Raw genomic sequence first — 27,834 nt, 5'->3', positions numbered from 1 at the left:
ATTTAAAGTCTCGAGAGAGTGAAATATTGTCTTAAAATGGTCATTGAGATAAATGTTTTTCTACTTCTAAACTGATTTTGGTGCTCTCTGATTCTTCAAAGGGAAAATTTTAACAAAGGGAAATCATTTGCAGTTGAAATAGATTCACTTTGATGCACGCCCGTCTACAGAAGCCGACTCAATAAGTGACGGGTTACACATGAGTGTAGATGATTGTTTTTGTTGACTCCTGTCAGCTGAAGTGTGGAATGTGCTGCATATTGTTTTTTTGTTTCTTTTAATCTTAAATCACATATGTGCCAAAACAAGCAGGCAGCTGCATATTTGTATGCCTGCACTGAAATGTAATGCTCTCGTTTGTTAAAGGTCCCTTATTGTACCTATTATCTGATTTTTCTTTTTCATCCAGGATTACAAAATTATCCCCCCACACAAACAAACAATAACAAAAATATATTAGCTCTCTGTTTCCAACCTCCTGCAAAAAACGCTTTTCACACAAGTCCGGTTTCAATCGAACATAGAAAGACAGACAGACAGACAGACAGAACGTCTGTTGGGGAGTGTTGAACCTGTTGACATCACACACATCTTCTTCTGCTCTTTCTCCTATTTCATGTGTAACTGATTGTCATCTTCTTCAAAACTCAAACTGAGCCTTGTGTCTGAATGCTTCCGCCTGGCAACAAAAGACGAGAAAACACATTTGCATAACTGTTCACCACAGAGTTACTAGCTTTGACCATTTTAAAATATTAAAGGAAGGCCCCGAGACCTTGCTTTCCCTCAAAACCCACCTTCACGTTTTCCACACTACCTTCAGCACACAGTGCAGACTCCGCTGTGATTGGCAGAGAGGTGATTAAGCGGTTATTCATTCCAAGTGGCTTGCTGCAGGGGCACTGCTGCCCAGGAGACACAACTTTTTCCCTGTCGCCTCCGACAGGAGATTTTTAAACGCACATGAAAAGCGAAAATATAGATCTATATATATTTTTAAAAAAATAATATCGCAAATATTTTAAATACGGCGGTGCCAAGATCCCCTGGATGATGAAGACCAAACAAGAAGTGGATGAGATGTCGAGGAATGGCTTTACTGAAGGTAAGAGAGTCTCTCTCACATTCACACATCCACAAAACAGGATCATCTGCACAATGACACAGAATCTTTGAAAGAGTCCCCCCCACCCCCCTACATTTATCCTGCTAATTTTAGTGGCTACAAGATCAAACAGCAGCAACACATTGCCGGTTTCTGCCCCAAGTGTAAGATATACATGTGTTGTACTTGAAAAACTTGTTCCTTTTGAAATTAAGTGCAGGGCTCTTTTAAGGTTTTATAGTGTCTCATCTTTAGAATCTCCTCATCATTTTTTGCAAATGTTTTTCGTTGAGCTTGTTTTCGGAACAGGGGAGTCGGCTGCAGAAGTCGTGACCTTCACAGACCAAAAGGTCTCGGTGTGAACGTGACGGGCGGGAGATCGATGTGGGTGCTCATTTAGAGATGAACGCCGTTAGCGCATAATGTGATTGGAGAGCTTAAAGTCCAGCAGCCGTAATCGAAACAAGGAGAAAATCTATTAGATACGAGGGGCAAAATTATCATTATTGACTGTACAATGAGGAGAACCTTTTCGGTCTTAGTCAAGTTATTGTTTAAAACGTAAAGTTTGACTTGTTGTAGCGCCTCCTGTGCACACCACACGTGCGCATATTTTAATATGCCACAACAAAAAAAATGAGTCGGAGCTGCAGCTGCTCACTCAGTTACAAATGAAAAAGTTTAAATATTCCCAGCAAAATGGATTCACCAGCTGCGTAACATCATCCAGTAGTAGCTACGAAATGACCTTTAATTACAGGAACTGCCTGCAGACTCCTTGAAGATTTCTGACTTATTGTTATGCATCTGTGACTGGGCAAAAAAAGTTCCCTGTGTGTTTTGTCCTGCAGGCACCGACCGGTGCACTTTGATTAATGTTTCACGCTAAACGGTGTTTTGCACTTTCAATGAACCCACTGACCACACACACACACACACACACACACACACACACACACACACACACACACACACACACACACACACACGATATTAATGCACTATGTCTTTGCTCACCTGGCCTCCGTCTTAGCGACGGTGGCGCAGGTCACTGTTTGACTCCTGGTTTTCTCTGCTGATGAAAGTCCATCGCTCCAGTGCTCCTGAGTGTGCAGTGGATGCCATGTGACATGTTTTCACAAATGAGAAATATTTTAATGTTGAAAGGACTGCCATCTTCTATGACAGCCACTCCCCCAGTTTCTATTAAAAACAGTTGTTTGTTGACAGCGTAATACTACTGCTCCTACTCCTACCACTACAATTATTATAAATGAAACAGTTAAAACGTTGCCGGTGAAGGACGGTATATTGTGTTGTTTGTTTCTTTGTCTTATGGCTCTCTGTTGACAACAAAGCTGTTTGTAAAAATCATGAGAAATACACACTGCACAGCTGCTAAAAATGCCTTATTTTATGGACAAAGATCCATTTAAAAAATATTATTTTGATAATTGTATTTAAAAAATACTCAAAATTATCATTGGCTATTTGTCAAATCTTTTGTCCAGCATCGGAGCAATAACATCATGAATCGGTAATTACACAATCATTACCCACGTCTGCCTGTCTGGCATTATTCTGTTTGCCAATACAAGACTGTGCTGCCATCTGATGGTTGGCAAGACAACTGCAACGCCTGTGCTGCTGGGCTTCCTCTTCACTGGGCCTGTCCTAAACCAGCCGCCTTCCTTTAATCCAGACGAACATCAAAAATCATGTCCCTCAGCAATCACGCAGTGGTCTCGAGCTGCCATCAGTATCAACTCAAATGGGCCCATAAAGAAAAAAAGTCCAAGAAAATTAAACATGGCAGTAATCATATCAGGCAACTTACTAATCAAAGCGGAAAGTCGCTGGGACACGCAGTCGGCAGCTTACACCAGGATAATCTGTGATTTTCCTGCAGGAAGTTAATTACTGTTCTGGAGGTCATCGCTGCTTCTGTGGTTTGTTTACCTCATGGTGACAACCCGACATGATGACACACTGATCTTCTTGTTTGACTCTAACCGCAAAAGAACATCCGAAACGCTCTCTACATGTGACCCAGTTAAATGAAACAAGTGGAGTTTGTTGTCTAGCAGTTACCCACCACCCTTGATCCTCCTCCACCACCAAAAAAACCCAAAACTATCTACACATCAGAAAGTAACTGCTTGGCAGGAAACTAAAACCCAGCGTTATAGTTTCCTGCCAAGCGGCAGATGCTCTGTTGGGCCGCCTGCATGTTTGGAAGGCGACAAAAACAAGTTTACCTCAGCACCTGTGTGTTGTCTGCAGTGGCATCAGGTCGGACCGAGTGTAGAGCTGCGGCATGTCGCACACACTTTGCCAGAAGAACAAGTTACAGATGAAAACGATGGACTTCCCTTCTGTCAGGGGAATTCACTGGCAGGATAGAGACACATTTTGCATCACTTTGGACCTTAAACAAAAAAAAAAAAAAACAAAAAACTCATCTGCATTTTCCAGGCCCCAGAAAAAAACAAACTGACACTAAAGAATGAGAGAGAGAATGACTTGGATGGATCGACTCTACCGGTTAAGGTGAGGTGGGGTTTGCACCGTGACTTTCTTTGACTGGACTGTCAGACCTGTTTCTGTCTTTCAGCTTCACTTTAAGCCACCTTTAAGTCATGTCTGGGATTCGCTTCAATTCCAGAATTGTAAAGGGAGACTGAGAAAAAAATGTACTTACTTAAACTAACTTAAAAATAGTTCTCCTGTAAATTGTAGCTGGTGACGTAGTAACACAGTTACAAGGTTTACATAAGCACTATGCAGAATAAGTTCTAAATGTTGCATTTTTTATTTTTTTTTAGCATGAACAAAAGAATGAATGAAACCTATTTTAAAACACTTATGTGCAGACATGCAGCCGCTGTTCTGACGTGTATCTACCTGTCTGGCGAGTTCAGAGGCACAGGGACCCAGCAGAAACTAACCCCCCCCCCCAGGGCCTTTTTTTCCCTTCACACCCTCCCACTTCCTTCCTAGAACCCATGTGCTGCTGCCGTTGGGGGAGGAGGTGTTTTCTTTTTTTTTAACCTCAGCATGCATGTGAGTGTGAGTGTGAGTGTGAGTAAAAGGGACGACATTTAGAGCACTGTTTGGGATCACAGTGATGATAATGATGATGGGTTGACCCCTTCTTTTTGGAGAGCGCGTCAACTTGAAAGAACCAGCAGAACATGGAAGGCCAACGAGTTCTCCATTTTGTGCCATCTGGTAAGTTTCACTGGGTCATTGTGTGTGTGGGGGGTTGGGGAGGTCTGTGGTGGTGAAACCCGAGTCAAATGTTTCAAACACGTGGAGGAAGGCTCCATAGGCCTGTGAGTGTATGAGTGAGTGTTAGAGTGTTGTGGTGTGTGTGCGCATGTGCGTGTGTGTGTGTGTGTGTAGGGAAAGACTGCGGGTGGGTAAAAAAAATAACGTTGTTTGTGTTTTACCTGCACGTGAGCTGCGTGCTTGTGCGTGTTTGTGTGACTTCACTCTGTTGCCATTAGGAGCACAGGATGTGAGCAGCAGTGCAGTGCGCGCCGCCAGCAGGGTCAGAGGCAAAGAATATGGGTCAATATTGACAATTAGGCCATAAATGGTACAAAGGAAGGTTTTGTGACGCAGATGTGGTCAATGCTTGGAAGCATCTGCTGGTGTGATTTGGAGGGGCAGGATCTCAAAATGTCTAGAAAGCAACATGGAATTGGAGGATTCTTGCACGGTTTGGTTGTTGCTGTGGTCTGAAACAAGAGGTAAATGTGGTGGAGAGTGCGTGGGTAGGACCCGTGCTATGACCTTTAATTATTGACTGCAATTTGGGGGAGTTTTCTTGCCTCTTTCATGCTGAGAAGTTGATGTCGCCTGGCTGGAAAAAGCTGCCTGAACAGAAACAATCAGCGGGGTTCTTCAGCGGTGCAAACGGAGAGCTCTGAACTCCGACAGGGTTAAAAAAGTCCCGCTCGCATCTGCTCAGATGGAGGCTTAAGGAGATTATCTTGCAGAAAAATGTGGGATATTCTAATCTGGCCTTGGGTTTGGGAGTCCGCTTTGAGGAACTCTCACGGAAGATGCTGAGTGTGTGTCACATACGGGGTTTCTTTTTTTGAGCGACAGTATCATTTCCTGGAGACTGAAACCTGTGTGACGATGACTGCCGCTGGTCACACTCACACAGTGTTCGGTCCTGACAGACAAACAGTGGCCTGCGCAGCTCTTTGAGGTGTTGAAGTGGAATGAGCTGCAGTTCCTCTTATTTGCTCGTGATTTCGACTTGGCACCGTAAGTGAGGAACACTGAACCTTGAAGAGCACACACTCTCGGCTCCGGAGCTGTAAAAGCAGACCTTCTCATTTGAAAGACGTTCAGCCGCATTACTTCTGCTTTCATGCTTTGACATTGTGGCGTCCTGCCCCCCCCCACGGACTCCTCACCCACCCTTCCCCTGCCTCAGCCAGTGGCTGCGTGCGCTCGTTTCCAGAGACTCAACAAGGATTCCTCTGTTTTCCCCGACGCTCAAGGACGTCTTCAGATAGCAGGATGCCGTGGGATTAGCAGGACGCGCTGAAAGGATGCGAGCCCGGCGAGGAGCGCAAGAATCTACAGGATGCTGAATCGTCAGCATCAACAGGATGTTAAGGCCGATGTCTGATCTAAAGAATGCAGTAATTAACCGCGAAGAGGCAGCGCTGAGGAGCTTCTTGTAATGACGTTCTGTCAATAGAAGGCGACCTTATTATCCCCAAAGGGGACAATTTGTTTCACACCCAGGAGTCGTCATCCACTCAGCCGCAGCAGCTGTGAGTCGATAAAACAAACACGGGATACAGGCAGGGAAATAAAAGCAAATGGAAAAGCTAATAATTACCTAAGAACAGCGCTTGAGAAATAAAATACAGCTTTGGTCTATTTGTTGTACAAGAGAAGCGTCTGATCCCTAGTGGAAGCAGCATGAGCTCCTTTACGGGGGTAACCGGGGTCAGCTGGGCAGGACTGGGAACAACTCTGCTCACCTGAGATCAGCCGTTAAATCGGCGTAGCTTATACTATCTGTCCTGTACGACAGCAATTATTAATATTTCTTTAAATTTTCATTTATTATCTCAGAGTCCAGCAGGGAAGCAATAAAACAATTGCAAAAAAGGTCTCCAGAAAACAATTAAAATGAATGGCCAATGAACCAATGTTCAGTTTTGAATTTTTATGATATGAATAACAACCAAAAAACAAAACCTAAACACGCTGTAGATGTCCACAAAACTGTATATCGAATACTTTGCCCATTCAGCAGTATAGCACGCCAGGAAGTGCTGCTTAATATCCGTCTTTATGCAACCATTCCGCAAACACATGACATCCGCTGGCCGTTACAGACCACACCTCATCATGATTGTTTGCTTATGTGCTTATGCCGTGAGTAATTCTGCTCGGCCAACACCAGCAGAGCCGCATGTGTGGCGCCACAGTTGGCTCTATCCTGAAGAGTCCTGGTTTTCTACACCATGAGGGTGAAACTGGACTCTCGTCCAATGAGAACCACCTGGTCGCTGCTAACTGTTGCTTGATGGCAGATCAGCAATAGTATAAGCGGTATATGATTAATAATATTCATCATACTGTAATAACAATTAAAAAAAATACAGCTTGCTCTGTGCCACATGCTGCTAAACAATCAACTTCCTGTGTTGCTCGGCTCTTGTGTTTGAGTCAGGCAAACATTCTAGTGCTGGTGCAGCGTCATGCATATCCTGCACAAATCATTTCATCACATCGCGGATGAGGCAAAGTCTCTGTGGGCTGTCAACTGAACCCGTGCAATTTCATACATTTTTTCTTATGCTTGTGAAGCTCGTAATGCAGACTCTTGCGCCTGGAGCTGTTTTTCAGGAGCAGGGTCAAAAAACCATCTATTTATAGGGGAGGCAAGGTGTCAATGTCAATTTTTTTTAGCTGCACCTCTCACTTTGAGGCTTTATTTGCGCTACCCGTGAGGTCTTGCAGGACAGAGAACCTGCAGATGAAACAGAACTTCTCCCCTCTCGTTAATCACGGTGGCGTGAACTCCAATGGAGACCACTGACAATAGATGACCTTATCTTTATGAGACCAGGCCGTCGTGTGAAGAGAAGCAGATTAACCCCCCCCTCTGCCCTAGATGATACTAGCATCCCTTTGCATAACCTTCTGTTGTCTGTGCCTACCGCTGCGAGAGAAACCTGGGAACGTTCCGTCTAATCTGCCCTGAGATACGGCCTCGCTCGCCGTGTCCCAGGGGTCTATCGCTGCCTCGGGCGCAGAGCAGATACATGACAGCCAACACAAACATCAGACACAGCTGGCGGCGCATTTGGGTTGTAACTCAAGGCTTTATTTACACCTTTTCTCGCAAGGTGACTCGGTGCGTGGAACGTGGGATGCGAGAACTCGGAGGAGCGAGCCGCTTCTGGGAAAACGATTTCGGGAGCTCCAGCCGAAGGGATGATTCCCTTTGAATAAAATCATTGCAAAACATCAAAAATACCAAAATAAAGAAAGCACAGGAGCGCCACCCAATAGCAATGGGGCTTTTTCTGCTGAGTGACTTTGGCTGCATTTTGAACAAAGTTACTCAGTCGGTACACCAGCTCACTTCAGACATCTTTTCATTTGCTTGCATTCAAAAGATTTGTGATTAGAACCTGGAAGTAACCGTTGACCAGAGCCTCATTTTCTAAAAGTTACCTTGTAAATACAGGTGTGGTGATTACATTACATTCATCAAACACAAAACATAAGAACCGCAGGAAACTTAAAATTCCAAAAAAAAAAGAAAGATGGGTCTGTTCATCACAGAACACGCTGCGGTGAATGTGAGAGAGATTGTTTTCCCTTTATTTCAGGCTAATAGATCATTTGGGAACATTGCTGACCGGAAACTTGTCCTTGTTGGAATGGAATGAATAATAAAAAAGAATTCAGACAAATAAATGGCTGAATTATGGAGGGAAATTTCTGCCCAACCTTTGAAATTAAATATAGACAACAGCAACAACAACCACTATTAAATGATAAAATTGTCTAAAACCAGATGTTTGTTTTTCTCTCTCTTTCTTACAGATGCTCCATCTGGCGGGAGGTCTAAAAATGGATACGTGTTCCAAGAGATGGGTGTGTAACTGCAGCAATGCACACTTATTTGACATTTATTGCCTTTCCCTCTGCGCCGTTATCTGCTTCCTGTGGCCTGCGCCGCATTCGCTGGAATTATTCATAAGATTTCTCATTTCCTGTCTGCATGTGGTAGAATGCAGCACAGAATTCACAGCGGTGGTTATTTTTTCCATACTTGTCGACGTGCTGCAACAGTTGTCACTGTGCTCACACCCATTTCACACGGCGGCGAGCACAGCCAACCGGCTTGCCGCGCCTCTGCCAGGTTAATTAATGGGCAAATAACGAGGCAGATGATCTCAGAGCTGATGACGGGGACGTGGTTTAAGGGTTAAGGATAAATATTCTATCCCCCTTCCTCCCTCCACACGTAAAGCTCTCGATGGAGGAGCTGTATTCATCTCCGACACAATCAAGGAATTTACGAGGAGCTTCTTTTTCGTTATATTGCTTCACGTCTGGTTTCAGGGCGATTTTTATTGGGTTTTCTCCTCCTCCTGCTGCTCGCTGGGCGCTCGACGGCAGATGGCAGAGTGCATGACGGGAGGCGAAAATCAATTGTCCCTCACTGTGGACACTGTTAATGTGCCAACAGTTGTATCATAGTGCGACGAGCGGCTCGCCTCCCTCCTTCATGATGTTGACCTCCAAGAATTTCCGGGCAAAACCACATGCTGTGATGCTGACATACCGTATAATCACTCCTCAAGTGTCATTACAGTCAGATGAAGATGTTACTGTGTTTCATCCACAGAGCTGCGAGATGGAGAACAGGGGCAAGAGTCACATGACACCCACATTTATGAGAAGGAGATCCAAGTCGGGCTGCCAGGTGTTTTTATTCACCATCTCCACAAACTGGAAGACTGAGACTTAAAGTTGTCATCAGACAGGATACTGAAGAAATGTGATGTGACGTTATAAGCATGTGGGCCGTTGAAGTAAATCTGTGTGTCGTCATATTTCAGATACTGACTATCATGGCTTCGGGCTTTTAAACACCACCAGAAAAGTAAGAGTTACACGTCGAGTTGGACTCTTCCGCTTTACACTGGAAACTTTTATAAACCACACTTTATCTTATGGTTTCAAAACTCCAAACAAAATGTGGCTTAACAGTGAACGTTGTTTTCCTTGTGTGTTGCTCCCGTCAGTATGTGAAGCCGATGAACTTCCAGGAGGAAGTGCGCGCCCACAGAGACCTGGACAACTTCCTGGCCCAGGCAAGCATCCTCCTGGACGAGCGAGCCGCCACGCTGGACGAGGTCCTGAGGCGCATGCTGACTAACGTGGCGGCCGACCGCCACGAGTCCTGTGACGTGAACGAGGTCATGAACTCCATGTTCACCGACGCAGGGGGGAGGGAGTGTAACGGTGAGAGCGACCAAGCAAATCAACGTGCTAACTAGCGCTGTGTGGACTTACGGTACCAGAAGTGTCCGATTAATCCTCATAATGAAGCATCGACCTTGTTAACGTGTTGCTATAATTTGACATAATTATTCCCATCTTCTTAACATTAAGCTTTTGTAAGTATCAAATCAGTGCAGCCCCTCATTATAGGATCAGAATGGCAGTCGGTGCTATCGCTCATTGTATGAAACGTGGTTTCAGCTCTTTGTTGTCGCCTGCAGTTCACCTGCTGTCAGAGACCATCCAGGGTGTGACAGCGACTTCCACCGGCGTCCGTTACCAACAGTCCTGGCTCTGCATTCTGTGAGTCCCCTCGCTGCGGTTTGTGCGGAATTCCGTCCTGTTTTTGCAATTGGTTTATGTGCTGTAAGGTGAAAAAAATCCAAATGTATCTTCACGCCAATCGCTTCAGGTCCAATGTGAGGAGCTTGCAGAGACGCCACGTCTGCATCGCCCGTCTGGAGAGGCCGCAGAACTGGGGTGTGAACTGCTGCGAGGCCCGATACGTCATCCTCATCCTGGCCCCTCCCCGCACGGTAATGCAGTCACATGACTTAGCGTCTGAAACGATAAGTTACGGCATAGATTGATTGATGGATCAACAGGGGGATTATCAAAACTCCCCCACATGTTTCCATATAATGGGTTATACGATATATCATTTCAATGTCAGGTTGCACTCAAACTTTCTTATTCCCTTTTTCAGAAAAGCACCAAGACAGCAATTGAGTTTGGCAGGACGTTTGCCACCATGTTCTCGGACATTTCCTTCAGACAGAAGCTCCTGGAGGCCAAGAGCGAGGAGGAGTTCAAACAGGAGCTGGTCTACCAGCGGCAGCAGCTCTCTGTCATCAGCCAGAAGCCAGACGCGTCAGAGGAAGTGGAGGATTCTGACCCGCGGAAGGGGAAACCACTCGAGGTGTGAACACGGTCCGAGAAGTTGAATCACTGAGAAAACAACAGCACCAATGTTGTTGCGTAGAGCCTGTACGTAAAAGTTGGGAAGTTAGGAACAAGGCTCCTCTCCTATTCAGAAGACACAGACACGCTGCAGTGAGGCTGTCCAGCAGGATTATCTGATCATCCCGTTTCCACACTGTGCACAGGTCCGTGCACTGTGGAGCAGCTGGGCAACAGGCTCAACGGGCTGCCAGGTCGTCCACGGCTCTGGCAGCGGAACGTGCAATAAAAAACGACTTCATTACGCCCACCGTCTGAATTAAGAGAGAATGCCTCTGCTCGTTGCAGGAGGTCGGACGGGAGCCGATTCCACAATCCTTTCCACAATTCTCACTGCTGTGGTGCACACTTTCGCTCTTTCTATAATCCATATTTTGCCCTCAGCACTAACTCCAACAAGCGCCACCGTCCAAAGTGTACTAGAGTCAAGATTGAACACTGGGCCTGGTTGCAGCCCACTGGGATTTGGCCAGCCGCTCCCAATTAGCCGCTCCGTGCTTGGCAGTTTGTAGCCACAGCTGATACCCAGAGTGGGTCCAAACCGAGGGTGTAACTGTTGGTTTGCTGCTGCCAAAACAAGCATTTCTCCTCTTGGTAATTCTAAACCAGGACATAGATCTATGATGGGATTCTACCATGCTGGGAATCTATAACCTCATTGTTTCATTTGTTAAAGTAGAAGGGTGAAGTGTCACAGCCAGGCAACCCACACCTACATGGAATCATTCCTGCCTTGTGGATACAAAAAAAATATTTTCCTCCATTAAAAAAAAGCAGCATTGCAACAAAAATCTGGTGTCGTTCACGCACCACTGGATAAACAATTACAATGAAACGTTCATTACTGTCGGCCTGGTGTTTGGATTTTATTCTTCTGCTTACAACTTTGCTGACTACACAGGCATAAAATGGGTGCGTTGTAAACATCCCATCACGTAGCGACAATATGGATCCGTGCGCACGTCTGCGAAATGCCTGATGTTGTGATATTGCCTGTAATTAAATGCTACGTGGCGCAAGTTGCAGGCTTGCTGGCTGTGACACTCGGTGGAGCTGAAGCAGGACGCTTCCTGTTTGTCAGTCTAATATGCCTTTTTTTACCTACAGTGCAAAAACTTCCTAATGCCGGGAAAAGGTGTTTACGAAGACCTGCGGCGGCGGCTACCACTCTACCCGTCAGACTTCACAGACGGTACTCGTATTTAATTTTTGGCATAAGACTTTCATCTATGTGGTTGGTGTGTCTTCAATCAACCCTTTGAAATATCCATGAAGGTATAATTGGGAAGGATCGCTGCCTGCTGAAGTACACGACCACGGCTATTTTCCTCTACATCGCCATCCTGCTGCCCGCCATCGCCTTCGGATCACTGAATGATGAAAGCACGAGAGGGGAGATTGGTAAATGCTCCTGACTGGGCTTTCCTTCACAGTAAAAGAAGCACACATCAGGGCTGACTTTCTGCTCTTCTGCCTTCGACAGATGTCCAGAAGACCATCGTTGGCCAGAGCATCGGAGGGGTGATCTACTGTTTGTTCGCCGGCTCGCCACTTGTCATTCCGCTGACCACGGCGCCGCTGGCCATCTTCATTAGCGGTGTGTGATGTCTAAGGATTTGACCACTTTCTTCAGTGATGTTTGACATGAAAGAGGAAAACTACGTCTAAATGCTTGAAGGCACCACAAAAGCAAACAATTTTAGAAATATTTTCACCCCCAATTTGTTTGCCCCGATGAGTGTTTAATACAACACAAATTAAACAAGAAATGCTTAAAACAGCAGATCACTAGTGGCAATGAAGTATGAGACAATAATTGTGGGCATGTGTAGTGAATTTGCTTTTTGTTTTTGAAATTTTGTAAAGTTTTGAGGAACAAACAAACAAATTATTTATTGAAATATGATAAAAAAAAATTAAGAAGGAATTTTGTGAAAAGAGTTGGGTTGCTGCTGGGCATCGAATTAAAATCAAACCAGCAAATTGCCCAGTATGAGAGTGACAGCCCTGAAAGACAAAAGACCAGAGTTCTTTGAGCTCTGTGTATCTAGAGAGACAATCAAACGGAGATTGAACCGCAGAGAGGGGGGTGATAAACTGTGGGGTGACGAGCTGATGATGTCCAGCTGAGCTTGACTGCTGAGGCAGAGCAGGTGTGGATCATTGAGAGAGGGGGAGCAGAGTGAGCTGAGTGCAAGGGGGGCGGAGCCAGGAGACATGCACGTTGGAAAAGAAAAGAGAAGGCAAAAGTGTAAAGGCACATTAACCAGAAATAAACAGAACTCAGGACTGCATTGTGATTTAACAGTGTATTTTCTGGTTGGTGTCGGGGGGAAAAGTTACTAAATTAATGAGAACATATTATTTAAAATGATTATTATTATTTTCTTTAACTTTCCCATTGTGAGTGTACTATGCCAAGCTCCAAATCACACTGCTTGTTTCGAGTGAACAGTATCAACAGCAGTGAAGTAAACAGTGTCAAGTGTGTTTACATCGGGAAGCAGTCCGAGAACCTGAGAACAATGAACACTTCTCACAGCCGCTTTTAGCTGCTGCTGCTGGCAACCAAAGTTGTTTTGAGCCACGGCGACACACTTTAGTCAGGAAAGTCGTTGTGTGTATTTGGTTTAGAGTTAATTGCCGTTTACTGTCTTCTCCATCTGTTTGCATGAGGAGTCACAAGGACACACACACACACCCACACTGGGCAAAATAGAGTGATTATGCTCCCATGTCAATATTAGTGTGCAAAAGTCTACTGCATTAAGAATAATGACAGAATTATAAGAACTTGGCCACAGCTTTTAGCTGCTTTTCAACTTTAGTGCAGAAACGTCGAAGTGGGGGCCCGACGGCGGTAGCATCTCCTCCCTCCGACGGATCCCTGGGAACGGTGCGAGTGAAGTGTGGAGAGCGTGGCAAAGTCAAAGACACCTGCTGATGAAAGAGCTATTATTTCTGATGTGAGCTGCTTCATCAGATTGCCGCGCAGCCTTTCAGAGGAGGGACGTGTTTCAGGGAGATGGATGGATTTTATTTTTTGGAGATTTGCCTCGACCCTGAGTGTTTCATCCTCGCTGTTCAGGCTGTGAGTGCACTCTGCGAGACTGAAGGTGCAGGTATTTATCTGTGCTGGGCCGCACAACGCGATGGTATGGTTGTTTGTTGGGCATGCATGTCATAAATCCATGCAAAACTTCACACCTATAAAAACACAATAAAATAGCTATTCCTGTCTCTCTTATAATAAACCAGAGGTGATGTGCACTATCTTTATTTTAAAGCCAAGCGAGGATAATGCAAGTCTGACATCACAGACCCATCAACTGGCAGATTAGAGAGCAGCTTCATTCCCCGGGCTTTGCGACGCCTCAATCCATTCTCAGCACCAACCCATAAAAGCCTCCAACCTGGTGACATGAATTTAGATTGGCTATAAGCCTGCAGGAATAGCGTCTTTTGGCCTGTGGTACCCTTTGCCTATTGAGGTTGCGCCAGAAATGGCATGACGCTTATTAGATTGAATTTGTTTCCATTTGTTTTGTTTACAGTGAACTATACCACAACTGTATACGTTTCATGTAAACAAATCTTTTTTGTGCGCGCGCGTGTGTTCTTGTTCGAACACATATTTCCTGGCAAGTAGCACAAGCAAACAAGCAAATGGTGGACTTGATGTACAAACACAGACACAAAGGAAATTTAGCAAAACCTTGAATCCCAAGTTGAAACATGCGTATGGGACTTTTAGGAAATATGTCATAAAGGTGTATAAATCTAGTCTTTGCACTGATCATGACTCACTGTTTGCCTCGAAAATGTGACGAATCCGCAGCCTTACGTGTTCTTATGTGTGATTTTCAGTCATCAGGGGCATCTGCGACGACTACGACCTTGACTTTGACGCCTTCTACGCCTGCATCGGCCTGTGGAACAGCCTCTTCCTCATCCTGGGGGGTTTATTCAATGTCAGCCTGGTGATGAAACTCTTCAAACGGTAAAAACACACAACGGCAACGGCGGACGTCATTTGTTACGCAGACAGACGCTGGCACGGCTGGAAATAGATGTAACCGTCCACGGTAACTTGTGCTCACTGATAACAGCTGAGACGTTTGTTTACGCTTCCTGCTCGGAAAAGTGATCATTGATTTATCTGTATATGTACGCTCCATATCTGCTCTATTATTTAGCCTCCGTTTTATTGTACTGCCCGGGGAAAACATAACAAAACGAAACAAAACGAAAAAGAACACTGTTTGGATAAAACATGAACGATGACTCTGGGCTTTTGTTCATTTCCATTCTTCCCCAGATCAACGGAGGAAGTCATCGCCTTGTTCATCTCCATTGCGTTTGTCGGTGACGCGGTGAAAGGCACAGTCAAAAGTAAGTCCCTTCAAAGTCACTGCAGCGTGTTTTCAGATGGTCGCCCGCTCACTCGTTCAGCACAGGGGAGCAAAAACATCCCAGCAATCGTTTGTTACAGGTAATGTGGGTTTGATAGGTGCAAGCTGGCATGTATACATATCCATCACGGGGTCTTTAGGGGAAAAGCAGGCGTGACATCAGACGGCGGGGCCCCTTGTGAGTCTTACAGACCCCCCCCCCCCGTAATGCAGATATAATGAAGGCTTCCACGCTGCTCCGACACCAAGATTGGCTGTAAATGCTCAAACATATGGCAGCTTATTTTGTTGTTTTCTTGTCTTTCGGCCTCAGGCCATCGCACTTTCTACTTAATTAGACAGAGCTGAGCGAGGCATGTAAAGACTGTTAGTGTGTGTTTAATTGTCGTAGTCGCTACAGTAAAAGTGACAACAGAAGGAGACTGTGGAAAATAGACAGATATAAAGTTATTTTATGAATTTACAATTATGGTCTATATCGAAAAATCCCAATAAAATGTTGCTCCAGGTGAGCAGATGCACATTGAAAAGTTTAACCAATAGTTTGTCTTAACCACCCTGACACATTTTTATATGTGGAATTTTACCATTAATGTGCTATAATGTCATATTGGAATATGGTGGCAGATATTTGATTTTTCAAATGTTTTTTCCAATGACAACCATATTGTTACCACTCATAAGTTTCCTGATGCAGTAAATTCTTAGTGTGTTACCTGTGTTATTATGAAAACACACATTGTTTTGCACATAGAGTCAAAGTCAGCCTCTGCAGCCAGAGCAGGAGCACAGCAACGACCTTCAAAAGCTTCCTCACCTCTCACTAACATTTTCCACCAGTTTTCAATCACTTTTACCACGGCCCCATTCTGGCAACCATGAACAGCACAGTGGTGAGACAGGAGATGATGAAGATTCTGGAGGATTTGGAAAATCACACAGGAAGCGGCAACCAGTCAGAGGTGGAACACCAGCCCATCTATCTGCCCGAGTCGCTGGTGCTGTGCACACGAGAGAGGCCCGTCCTCTGTCTACTGCTCATGCTGGGCACCTTGTGGCTGGGATACGCCCTCTACCTCATCAAACGCAGGTACCTTCTTTCAGTAAACCCACTGAGCCAGAAAAAAATTGAATGGGTTCAAACCACACAGGGAGAAGCTGAAACGTTGACACCGTCTCACAAAATACAATCAGGACCTATGAGAGCTATGGATGGTATTTTGGAAAAAAAAACTAATTTTGCTATGAATAGAACTTGTGGTGTCATGTCATAATCATTAAGCAAGTGGTGTCACGGTGTTTGATGCTAACGACAGACCTGCTAAAATGGAAACTTAAATCATATAATTATATTTAACACGAGAATTAGGACGATATTCCAAGACTTCAGTCATTTGCAACAGAAGAATTTGCAATTTTGAAGGTTCGGCATTCGGCTACATCAAAGGCTGCTGACGATGTGCAGGGACCCGGTTTGTTTTGGTGTGCATGCACTGCAAACCCCCCAACATCCTGTGGCCTTTAATTTTTATTAAGTTCAAAGGGCATAAAGGCATAATATGTAGCTTTTCAACCATAAAGTCATACTTTCAAAGTGAGTTTTACAGTGCACTGACTTGTAGTGGCGCCTCCAGCTGGCCTGGCACAGGACTGTATAACCTCAGTTGCCTGTGTTACGACCTATGTCCATTCGCAGCACTACTCTTTGTTCCTCTTTCTCGCTCTTACTCTAACAAGCTTCTTTCTTCTTCAGTCTCTTTTGTGAGACTGAAGAACAAAGCTAGCGTCCTGCAGCCAGACAAGAGGTGCCTGGTGGTTGTGTGAACTCTTGCCGTAAAGTGGGGTGGGTTCTCGCCAGAGGGCCAGAGGGTGTTGATTTTAGTGTCGTAACGCTCCAGGGTTCCAGCACAGTGAGACAGAAGATCACCGGCAAGGTGATTTTTTTTTCAACTTCTGCACACAACTCAGACAAACACAACTCTGTGGGATGTCACACTCCCGCGCTTTTTGTGTTTTCCCCTCCATTTCACAGTTTTCAGACAACAACTAAAAGCAAACAATGCTAAAAGCAAACAATGTCAAAGCTCAATGAGTTCATTGCAACCACAGATGCACAATGTTGAATTATGCGTCTCTCTCCCTGCAGCCCATATCTGAATGGCAAAATCAGAGAGGTGGTGTCCGACTGCGCTCTGCCCATCTCTGTTGTGATCTTCTCCTTCATCGGCTCCTACTGTTTCCTCGACATACAGCGTAAGTTCACAACGCCCAGACTAAAGGGCTGAGGGAAGAGCTCCTGGGAGGCTTCCAGTCACACCCTTGATGCCAAAAACAAAAAAGGCTTTCATGGCTTAAGGGTCTGCCACCGGAAGTTTAAAACAAAGGAGAAAATGTTCTTTGGGCCAAACAAAAACAATGTGTGATCGATTCCGGACAGAATTGAACTGACAGGGTTGAATGGTGCCGGTCGGATGAAGGGTTCCTTGCGGCAAATTCCCCATCAGTCATTGTTTCATTTTTCTACGTTGTTGTTGTTTCTTTTCTGCAGTTCCTCTGTTCAACATCCACGACGGCCCGGTCTTCAACTTTCCCCATTTTGAAAAGCTGTCCGGGCTGACAACGCTGAGCGCGGTGGGACTTGGTTTCCTCCTCGCGCTGCTCATCTTCATCGACCAGAGCATCGTCATCTCACTCACACACGTACCAGAGCACAAGTAAGAAGAGATAAAAAAAGAAAAAAGAAAACACAAGAAATCTGCTGCGGTTCTTGCACTGAAACGCTGCTTTCTCCGCACCAGGCTGCTCAAAGGGACGACTTTTCACTGGGACCTGATGCTGACTGGCTTCATAAACATCCTCATGTCCTGTCTGGGGCTGCCCTGGATGCACGCCGCCTTCCCACACTCGCACTTGCACGCCCGTCAGCTGGCCAAAGTGGAACAGCACGTGGAGAACGGACACCTCTACACAACGTGAGTGATGTCACGGACGACGTGTCGCTGGCACAGAAACGCACAAGCCAAATCATGCCAGTTCGGCTGAATTGTCGCTGCTCTGGGCTCCTGCCAGCGGATGTTAACAGCTCAGTTTTAGTAAAGTGGTCAATGTTCCTGATTCGGTATTCTCATGTTGTCTTACTGAGCTGAGCTCGACAAAAATCGAAGATTTCAAACTCACTCCCTGGTCCACTGGAACCATAATCTGTGATCAGGGACGGATTAGCTTCACTGAGTGGAAGACTAATTAGTTGGCAACAATGTTGAATAGGCATTTAGACTGCGGAACATTGAATTTAGTTAGGTTAAGCAACCGGAGTAGTTAGTTAAGCAACCAGAGAGGCTGGATGGACTGTTTTGTGTGTTCTTGGTCATATTTGAAATGTTTATTAAGGAGACAGCAGATTGATGACATCTGGAAAGGGGCAGAGCTTCAAAGAAAACTTGAGAAGTTGATAGCAGAAACATTTGTGCGCAAGACATCTTGATATATATATATATTTTTTTAAGTTTTTTCACAAAGAAAGCCCGCCCACAGCAAGCGCTTGTCTCACTTGATCATATTGCGGCCAATATTACGTAGAATGTTTCCTTGTATATTTAAAAAAAATATTTTTTGGGGTCTTTTTTTCAAACAGTATAGTGAGCGTGAAGGAGACTCGTCTGACCTCCCTGGCAGCCAACATCCTCATCGGCCTGTCAGCGTTCATGCTGCCCATTCCGCTGCAGTGGATCCCCAAGCCGGTCCTCTACGGCCTCTTCCTTTACATTGCAGCCACGTCGCTCGATGGCAACCAGATGGTCGATCGCATGTGCCTGCTGCTTAAGGAGCAGGTGAGCGGAGAGGAATGGCGGGGCCTGGCGGTAACGTGCAAGAGGTTTCAGATCGTAGCCGGCGTCCCGCTCCGTGCCGGACCATTACAGGTGGGACGCATCCATCAGCGGACGGAACCGGTGTTGGACGCTGCTCACACGCAGTTCGTGCTTCGAATAATCAAGTCTTGGCTTTGGTTTGCCGCCCCACTAGCTGCTGCCAGAATTCGATTTTTTGATATAAAATGTGGTTTAAAATTTATGAGGCAATTGGTCAGCTGGATTAGGTCAGATTTTTAGTGCCGCACTGCCTCAACATTTTGATCATGTTGGACTCAGACTCTTTTCGTGAACCTTTACCTCAAGTCACCGTCCAAGTTTTTAGGACGTTTGATGCCAGGAGTGAAAAACTAACTTTTTGGAACAAAATTTTTGTATTAAATACATAATTTTGTTTTCCAAAAGTGAGTCACACACTAAATTAAAGCAGCTTTGATTGGCCACCGCTGAGACTGAAGTCGCCAACACTGCTAATATGTGAACTTATTTTACTAATGGAAAGTAGAAGTTTTGCTTTTATGAGTAAATATTGAGGTAATGCTCATTTGCAGTAAATCACGTACACTCCCTACATTTTACAATTATATTAGAATTATCTTTAACAATGTTTTGCTATTACAGAATGTCTAAGTTTTAAATTTGGTTCCTACAGAGACACTAAGTTTCACTTCAGTGCCTCAAGCTGAAAAAGTTTGATAAACCCTGATTTAAAGTGTATTTTAGGTAAACGGTTGGATTTTGATTGAGTTATTTGAGTCACACTTTGAGAGAAACCTCTAAAAAGAAAACTCTTTCTCCCTAGACCTCCTACCCGCCCACCCACTACATTCGCCGCGTGCCTCAAAGGAAAGTCCACTACTTTACCACACTGCAGATGATCCAGCTGGTCATCCTCTGCGCCTTTGGCATGTATCCTCTGCCCTACATGAAGATGGTTTTCCCCCTCCTGATGATCCTGCTGGTCCCTGTCAGGTAAGAGAACCAAGAGGACCAAAACAAGACATTTGGAGGGTAAAATAAAATCATAGAAGGCTCCAGAAACTCATCTAATGATGTCAACAACACACTGGGAAATACACAGGTGCTAAAAACTCTGTTGGGCGTGAAACAAGGCACAGGTGCAAGACATTAGGGCAGGGCAGGTAATCAAGCAGCTGGGGGGAAACACAAGGACAGGAAGTGACAGGAAGGAGACCCATGCTGTGTCTCAATTCAGGGTCTGCATCCTTGAAGTACACATTTTGAAAGGAAGTTGCGTCATAGCACTGCGCGAAGTCTGTCCTTCTAGGCTGGGTACTCGAAGAGCGCTTCCTTCAGACGGAGGACACTCGGTCTGAAGGGCGCAGACCCTGAATTGAGACACAGCAAGAGAGTACTAAACTGAAAGGGCAACACTAATAAAACCCAAACAGGACCTGGACATGACAGCACATCCACCTCTCTGCACTTCAACTCTAACGCGGTCAAAGATTATTTCCTGTGTAACTTTACACATTTGTCTCTCTCATTTTTGTTTCCTCTCACAGGACCAGTTTGCTTCCCAAACTGATCGATGCAAAGTACCTGGACATCATCGACGCCCAGCACATGTAGAGCGACGGGAGCGCCCCTCGCGAAAACACCAATTTTCTCCGGTCGAAGGGGAAATGGAGAAAAAACTGAAAAGATGTGTTAATGTCTAAATGAACTGCCTTTGTGCTGCACCCTAATGCTGCCGAATGGACATTCATATTCATCTGTTTGCTTTCTGACCCTGTGCACCCCAGATTTTACTGTCATGTAAGCTAATTTTCAATGAGTGACACCCTCAACAGCTTCACTGTGACAATATAACCACAAACAGACGACTGAAGTGCAGCACATTATTCTACACATTATTATCACTGTTAGTACTATTAGATACAACAGCAACAAGAAGCTAATCATGTCATTCAATTGAGGCATTGTATTGTTCGATGTTGACCTCAGGTCTGTGCACTAAATGTGATGTGGATGAGGAGGCAATGGCCTAATGTTTTACCACCAATAAAAAAAAAATAATAATGATAATTTCACCAAGGTTATGAAAATGCATTAAACAATACTCTGGGTATTTTTTAGATGACAAATTTTGTTTGCATTTTATTGATAAATGTGTAAAAAAAAAAGTAAACAGTTATATGTTTGCCAAGTTAAAATAAATTCCTAATGAACAAATAAAAAGTGTTCATCATCTGAAGGCTGTATTTGCATCTGAGGCAAATCACTTTCATGATCTTCTGCTCATGGACACTGCAGAAACAGCAGTGGGAAGGGAGATTTAAAGCCGCGTGAACAACAGATGGCAGTAGAATCACATCTTTTACCCGCTCAAAGCCCCGCGATGGATGACAAAAAAATAAGGCAGATTTATTTCATGCCATGAAAGGAAACCGGTGGCAATAAAAGTTGGGCCGGACTGAATTTTTCCCAAAAGTCGCAACCTTTAGATATTCTGTTGAATGATGGTGTTATTTCCCCCCCAACACCAGCCAATTCTTGTCAGTTGACATGAATCTCGGCGCCTTTTTCTTTAGTTACCATTTATTCCCCTGTAAATCCCACTTCACCCACGACGGCAAAAAAAAAAAAAAAAAAGCAAAAAGAACGATGAGTAAACACTTGGTAGAAGGCAGTATAAAAGTTTAGGATATAGAGGTCAGTAGGACGAAACACACCGCACAGAACCAATCTCATCTCATCTTTCTGGCCTGCGTGACCGAACCCCTCGAGTAGCACTGACTCTAGAGTGGTCAGATACAAAAAAAAAGACCAAAAAAGGAAGAAAAAGAAAATAACATCAACCCAATGACACCTCACACTTCAGTTGGAGAACTTACTGACTTATTTTCCACAAGTCATCCCCTTTAGCTCTGGATGAGTGTGTGTAGATTCACTCTACGGTCAACACTGCTGGTGTTTCGCAGCCGGGGTAGAGTTTGCACGGCTCCGCAGTGGGTAGTTTGTCATCCAGTGGCGACGGAACCTCTGGGAAAGTAAGAGACCTGCCATCCTGAGCGTTGCCCGTGCGTTTGTCAGCGTTAGCATGCTGGCACCCCATGTTACCTTTGCTTACACTTGCTTACGTTCGTATTCCGCCTGCACCCTGTGCAATGAGCAAAGAATTTTGTTCTTGACGATCCTCCATCTATTCCAGCTCCCTTTAAAGTGTAGTCGCTATATTACATATGTGTTACTTGAAGAGGTGAGCTGTTGGAAAGTCTGTACACACACGGCTAACGCGAATAGCGCTCAGCTGACCAACGAAATGTGAGATATTTATTTGGAAGACAGGTACATTTTTTAAATTCATAATGGAAGACCCATTGGAGAAGTTAACAGGTATGTGGGATATCCAGCTTATCAGACTTGAGATACATTTTTGCTCACTGGAGAACTGGTGGCACCACTACGTCTAAAGAACAAAGTGAAATAGCAGCGCCCCCTTGTGCATGTGACTCGTTCTCCTGTCCGTCTTTTTTTCTTTCTTTTTTTTTCCACTGGCATCACTGAATAACTTTCCTTTTTTTAATTGTAAAGTTCCCTATCAGGTAATAGCATATTTTTGTGAATGCCCTTCTGTAAAACTCTACTTTCATGAGTTCCCTTTGGCAACAAAACATCTTTGCCTGCCTTTGCCTTTGGTAACCAGTGAAATTAAATCACACTGCAGAGGTGAATTTCACCGAGTGCGCCGTCATTTTCACACTGCAGTGTTTGGGAGTTTTCTCATCCAACACTTTCTCCCGGCTCATACACACTTCATACTTGGCTCATGATGGAAATGAAAACTTCCATCTTCCGCTACCAAAGGCGGGGTAAGAGGCCTCGACTGGATACAAACAGACATCTGGATCAGCTCAGACTTTCCACCCCAGTCGGAATTTTCTACTTCACTTTTAATCCTTTTTCCGAAAGAAAATCAGAAACTCTGTGTTCTGTGACTGTGCAAAGTGAGTACCTCGAGTGTCCAATATGAATTCTGTTCTGCGTTAATAATGGCATGAATAGTATAATAATCACTGTCAGAGTCAGAATACTTTGATATGAAGTCTTGACTGAGGATAATGATTTTCAAATGTTCATTGTCCTTTGAAGAACTATAACGTTGTTATGGAGCACCATATCATAAAACTGTTTTAGAGATGGCATGTGTCCTGGTCTGCTTTTTAAAAGCCTACACACAAAGCCGACATACCAGACAGTCATGCTTTGAAGCAGATTTGCTGATAGTCTCCATATTCTAGCAAGTTTTTAACTGAACTTTCTGTCAGAAAAACACAGTGAATTGAATCGTGTGCTGCATTTGGACGGTGTGTCATCCGAAATGGCGCCCCCTGTCGGCTTGACTTTTTTTTTTTTTGTCGAAACAACTGAGGAGCCAGTTGAACTTGCACACCAAGTGTTTTGATCTGTCGTTGAAGTATTCTATATCAAAAAAAAGCTTCCTTTTACATCTGTGAAGAAGAAGCTACTTTTGTGAACAATGACTGTTGCTGAAGACCTTTGCGTGGACGCTGCAGCATTAGCAAAACTGGACAGCGGTTTCACAGTGGACAATGCTGTTTTGTTTTACTCCTGACTTTTGCGAAAGCCGTTTTGTACGGTGGCAAACCACATGGCAGTCAAGCACTTCCAAATGTGAATGGTTTGCTTCGATGTGACGGAGGCTCAGTGCACCCAGTTCACCTTCCACATCCACCCGGTTTTAGACCTACAGTGGCAGATATCCTAATGCACTGAAAGCCAGTCGCCTCCGTCGTCAAGGTCAATCTGCGTCTAATGAGCTCAAAACTGGCAAAAACCAATTTGGCACACGAGCCGAATGATTTTTCACACCTCCGCTCTGCATTTTCATCAAGACGGCGCGCAGTTCCCTCACTTAAACCCATTTCATGTCATTTAGCGCCCGCTTGCTAATCCTGAATTTGGTTAGAGTGACGTTGACCTCGCGGAGGCAGAAACCCACTGAGCGTTTTCACAATAGACTGCGGAGAATGGCGATGGGACGCCGAATAGAGGCCGTTACACTGCCAAGTCATCTACAGCGACGGCAGCCACACATAACTGTGAGCTAAAAGTGTTTGCCGTCTCTTTGTCCAGTAATGACGTCACTTTTCTTCTCTGTCTGTGACCTTACAATCTTACAAGCTACCATTTATTGTCACGCACACACACACACGCACGCACACACACACATACAAACACACACGCACACTCCCACACACACATACAAACACACACGCACACTCCCATACACATACACACACACACACACACACACACGCACACTCCCACACACACACACTCATCTCTAAATCTGGCAGGATTTATTCACTCTGGCAGCGCTGTCGAAGGCTCTTTTATCTCAGGAGTAAAATGCGGCTCTTTGAAAGACTTTTCAGACTTTCCCCCCACGCTGGAAGATTGAGGCAGGTATTTCGCTTCTGATAAGATCTTGGTATTAAGGCAAAAGTTGACAACTTTTTCTCTATACTGGCCAAAAGAAATTCTGTTCAAGTAACTGTGTGCTAAAGACAAACTGTTCTAAAGTTGATCAGACAACATACATGGGCAACTCAAACATTTTGTTGCAGACCTCAACTAAGTTGTTTTGTTGTAATGAAGCGAATACCAAGGCAAAAGGTAATTTATAAGGTTGAAATTTTGATTGAATTTATTTTCAAAAGTTCATTATGGAACATCCCTGACAACATGAGTTGAGGAACAAGCAGGGATTGAAAATGAATGGACGGATTATATGGAGGGTTGGGGTTTCATGATCACTTTACATCTTATTTTAAACCATATTTAGCCAGTAATTCATTGACTGTCCAGAAATTCTTTTGTTGACTTTTAGATAAAAGGGATTTATCTCCAGCGAATCACTCTTTATAATAATAGTCCTTAAAATAATTTCCAAAAGGGCCTGATGGGCTGTCAGCTGTCGTTGTGAAGATGGTAGGGTCATTGTTGTTGTCACATGCTACCAAGTCTTGATTCCAGACGAGATGTGTAACGATAACTTGACTTCTACATGTGGAAGTCAGAGGTTGGTGCCTATTCATTGGGCAAAAGTGTTTTCATCATCATGCTGGTGGATGCTGGTGCCGCAGCTGTTTGGCCGTTATGAGGACGTAATCATGACATGTCGGTGAAGCGCAGCAACTGTGTTTGCCAGCACTGAGCACTTCTGCAGTAACTGCACTGGAGGGCAACCAGGGCGTTTCTGCAAGGCTCTTGTTACAGAAATAGATGATTCTATTATGCACTGATTGGCCAGCTTGGATGCCATTTTAGACCCTTTTTTGATGCAGCGGATACTCAGGAAGCTATGGGGAATTTTCCGAACGTGAACAATGAGGACGTAAACCAAATGCTTAATTTTGCATCGGTGAAAAAGTAAATGTTACCGTCTGCTAGCGTTTGCTAACATCTTGGTGCCAGTGAAGCTAGCAGGCAGTAACTAGCGAGATCAATGTCCATTGAGTTCTGATTTCGATATTTTCTCTCTGTCATAAAAGAAGCTTCACAGAATCAATTTAGTAAAGATCTCGAGCAAAGATTTTCTTTTAATGAGAGTTAATTTTCCTGTAGTCATTTTGACGACCAGCCAATTAAATGGAGAAGATTTATTGACATGGAGAGGAGGGCAGGGACATGGGAAGGCATGAAGTAAAAGGTTCAGTTCATTGCATGGACAACATTATCCGGCATGCCACGCTCTGGCTGCGCTCCCCTGACTGTTACCCGTGCCTACATCAGCGTTTGGCCTTCGTTCATTTGTTCCTCTCTTTGTATCGTTCTCGCCAACAAATTAATTTATGCGCCGGGTTTGGAAAACAAAACGGAGCTACAGAAGAAGAGATGAGCGGACGGCAAGACCGTGGCCTTGTGTGGGCGATAAGAGAGCGGCAAGGTTTTCTCAACGTGTTTTTGTTTGAAGGCACTCTGGTGATCTCTGGGACTCCGAGGAGCTTCTCGCTCTCAGACCAATTCTTTTTGCAGGAGGACCACTCAGCCGCACATCAGCCAAAACACGTCTCCAGGAATGAAAGGCCGCCGTTGCCATAGTAGCGGAAAGAAGAGACGGCGGATCGCAGTTTATCGCGTCGCTCCCTCCGTCGCCGCTGCCGCCGCTCGCTGCTGCGTGTGCGAGCCCAGTTCACGCACTGCTGAAGTGTTTTTGTGTCGATGAATGCGCTGAGAAAACGGTGTGAATGAGGCTCTTTTCTGATTGTGACAGTCTGTCGCAGTTCTTCAAGGCTGCTCAGCCGAGGCGGCCGCTGCCCTTTTTTGTCCCCCATGAAGGGTTTCGTAGCATGATGTTCGGTCTGATTGACGCCGTGATTGCTGACATTTTTTATTCCAAAGGGGGACAGAAATGTGACATTTGGTGAAGCGGTTCACGATATAGAATCTCTTTTTTTTTCAACCCCTTTTATGCAGCCTTTGATCCCCATCAATGACCCAACCCGAATAGTGGTCTGCAATTTAGCTTTCCCAGTCAAACACAGTTGTAATTGGAATTATTTCCATTACTATCAAAATAATAGAGTCAATTGCTTTCTTCACACCTTTTTTAATTTGGAAGAAGTGCAATTATCATTAATGCTGTGGGAGTTTTAACGCTTTTAACTTTCTCTTTTTTCTCAAGGCACTTTCATCTAACCCCCTAATCAGCATTACATTGCTATGACAGTTTTGCTAATTAAAGTATTTTTCCTTGCAGTATTTTTTCACAAGATGATAAAAGACAACATCAACAACATTTCCAAAGAAACATGATATTAAGAATATGCCGGTTCGGAGCTCTGCCGCACGGACCGACTTCACCCTGATGGTTCAGGTTCGTCTGCGGTTGGAGTGTGGCGCGTCAGTCGAAGCGAGGACGTCACCCTGGAGATGAATATTTGTTTGATTTTGATGTTTTCATGGGTCGTGCAGACCTTTCATCCTTTGTGGAGAGGTACAGTACAAACTGTACCCAGGAATAGCCTGGTACACCGACATGAGCAGCACATTTCCTTTGACAGGAGTGCAAGAATAATCAGGACCTCTGAGTTGAATGTGCTCATTTAGTTCAAAAACTGTATGTCAGCATTTAGAACGTCAGATGATTTTGGAGGCGAAACCAGACTGAGATGTACAGAGGTGGGGCAGTGAATTCTGACATTGGAACAGTAGTCCTGAGTGTGGATCAGCTCAGGATTTTATGATTCTCCTCCATATCACAGCTGCTGCTAGAAAGATGTGTAGATCGGATGGAATATCAGAAAACTGTAGTTAATTATAAAACTGCTTACAATATGCTTTCTGAACGTTGAAGATGGTTCCTAAAACTCACACACGGTGCCGTTAAATGGTTAAACTTTGATTTCAGCTTGGAAATTAAATGTAGTTCATTCTTCCCGGAACTTGCCAGCATAACTTCTGCTATAATTCAGCTGAACTAACAACCATTCTGAGTCTGAGCAAACAGGCAGCAGCCTGCGCCGGCAGATGAGTTTTAAAATTGTGCGTCTCTGCGGTGATGTGGAGGCGCCCAGTGTTAATATTCAGAATTTCATCGTTATTTAATTAGTTGCACTGCTAACGACTCATGGCAGTCCACTTTCAAGGATTAATGGACACCCCGCAGTCAGAGAGGGAATGTTGGACTGAAGAGCTCTGGTCTTGGTTGGGATGAGCTCATGATGAGAGGATTTGATTTTTTTACAGCGACGACGAAGCTTCATTTGAATTCACAAGGAGGCCTGTGGAGGAATATTTTAAATAATTTGTAAACTTTAAATCATATCTTAAAGAGAGAGAGAAAAAAAAAAGCTTATGGGATTGTTCCCGCACTGAGAGGTTGTGTCTGTGTCTGTGTGTGTGTGTGTGTATGTGTGTGTGTTCTGGTATATCT

General features: G+C 44.6%; 1 protein-coding gene across 2 annotated transcripts; it reads left to right on the top strand.

Annotated features, from left to right (window-relative positions):
- Positions 1 to 536: 536 nt before the first annotated feature.
- Positions 537 to 21,131, top strand: LOC142877374 (solute carrier family 4 member 11-like). 2 transcript variants are annotated; one of them, XM_076011967.1, is made up of 20 exons: positions 537 to 1,105; positions 8,201 to 8,251; positions 9,009 to 9,086; positions 9,223 to 9,266; positions 9,409 to 9,628; positions 9,889 to 9,970; positions 10,080 to 10,203; positions 10,374 to 10,586; positions 11,735 to 11,819; positions 11,903 to 12,028; positions 12,111 to 12,224; positions 14,495 to 14,627; positions 14,946 to 15,019; positions 15,880 to 16,129; positions 17,186 to 17,292; positions 17,588 to 17,753; positions 17,838 to 18,011; positions 18,674 to 18,869; positions 19,711 to 19,880; positions 20,435 to 21,131. In XM_076011967.1, the coding sequence occupies exons 1-20, from the start codon at positions 1,051 to 1,053 to the stop codon at positions 20,499 to 20,501; spliced, it is 2,529 nt and encodes an 842-aa protein (XP_075868082.1). In that variant the 5' UTR covers positions 537 to 1,050; the 3' UTR covers positions 20,502 to 21,131. The 2 variants fall into 2 exon arrangements, with proteins under 2 accessions (XP_075868082.1, XP_075868092.1); XM_076011977.1 differs by lacking the exon at positions 537 to 1,105 and adding an exon at positions 4,151 to 4,336.
- Positions 21,132 to 27,834: the final 6,703 nt, after the last annotated feature.

Source organism: Nelusetta ayraudi, unplaced genomic scaffold (assembly GCF_046127955.1).
Source record: "Nelusetta ayraudi isolate G7.1 ecotype Tasmania unplaced genomic scaffold, CSIRO-AGI_Nayr_v1 ptg000005l, whole genome shotgun sequence".
Taxonomy (NCBI): domain Eukaryota; kingdom Metazoa; phylum Chordata; class Actinopteri; order Tetraodontiformes; family Monacanthidae; genus Nelusetta; species Nelusetta ayraudi.
Note: the sequence above shows the minus strand (reverse complement) of the source record. Positions and strands in the feature narration are given on the sequence as shown.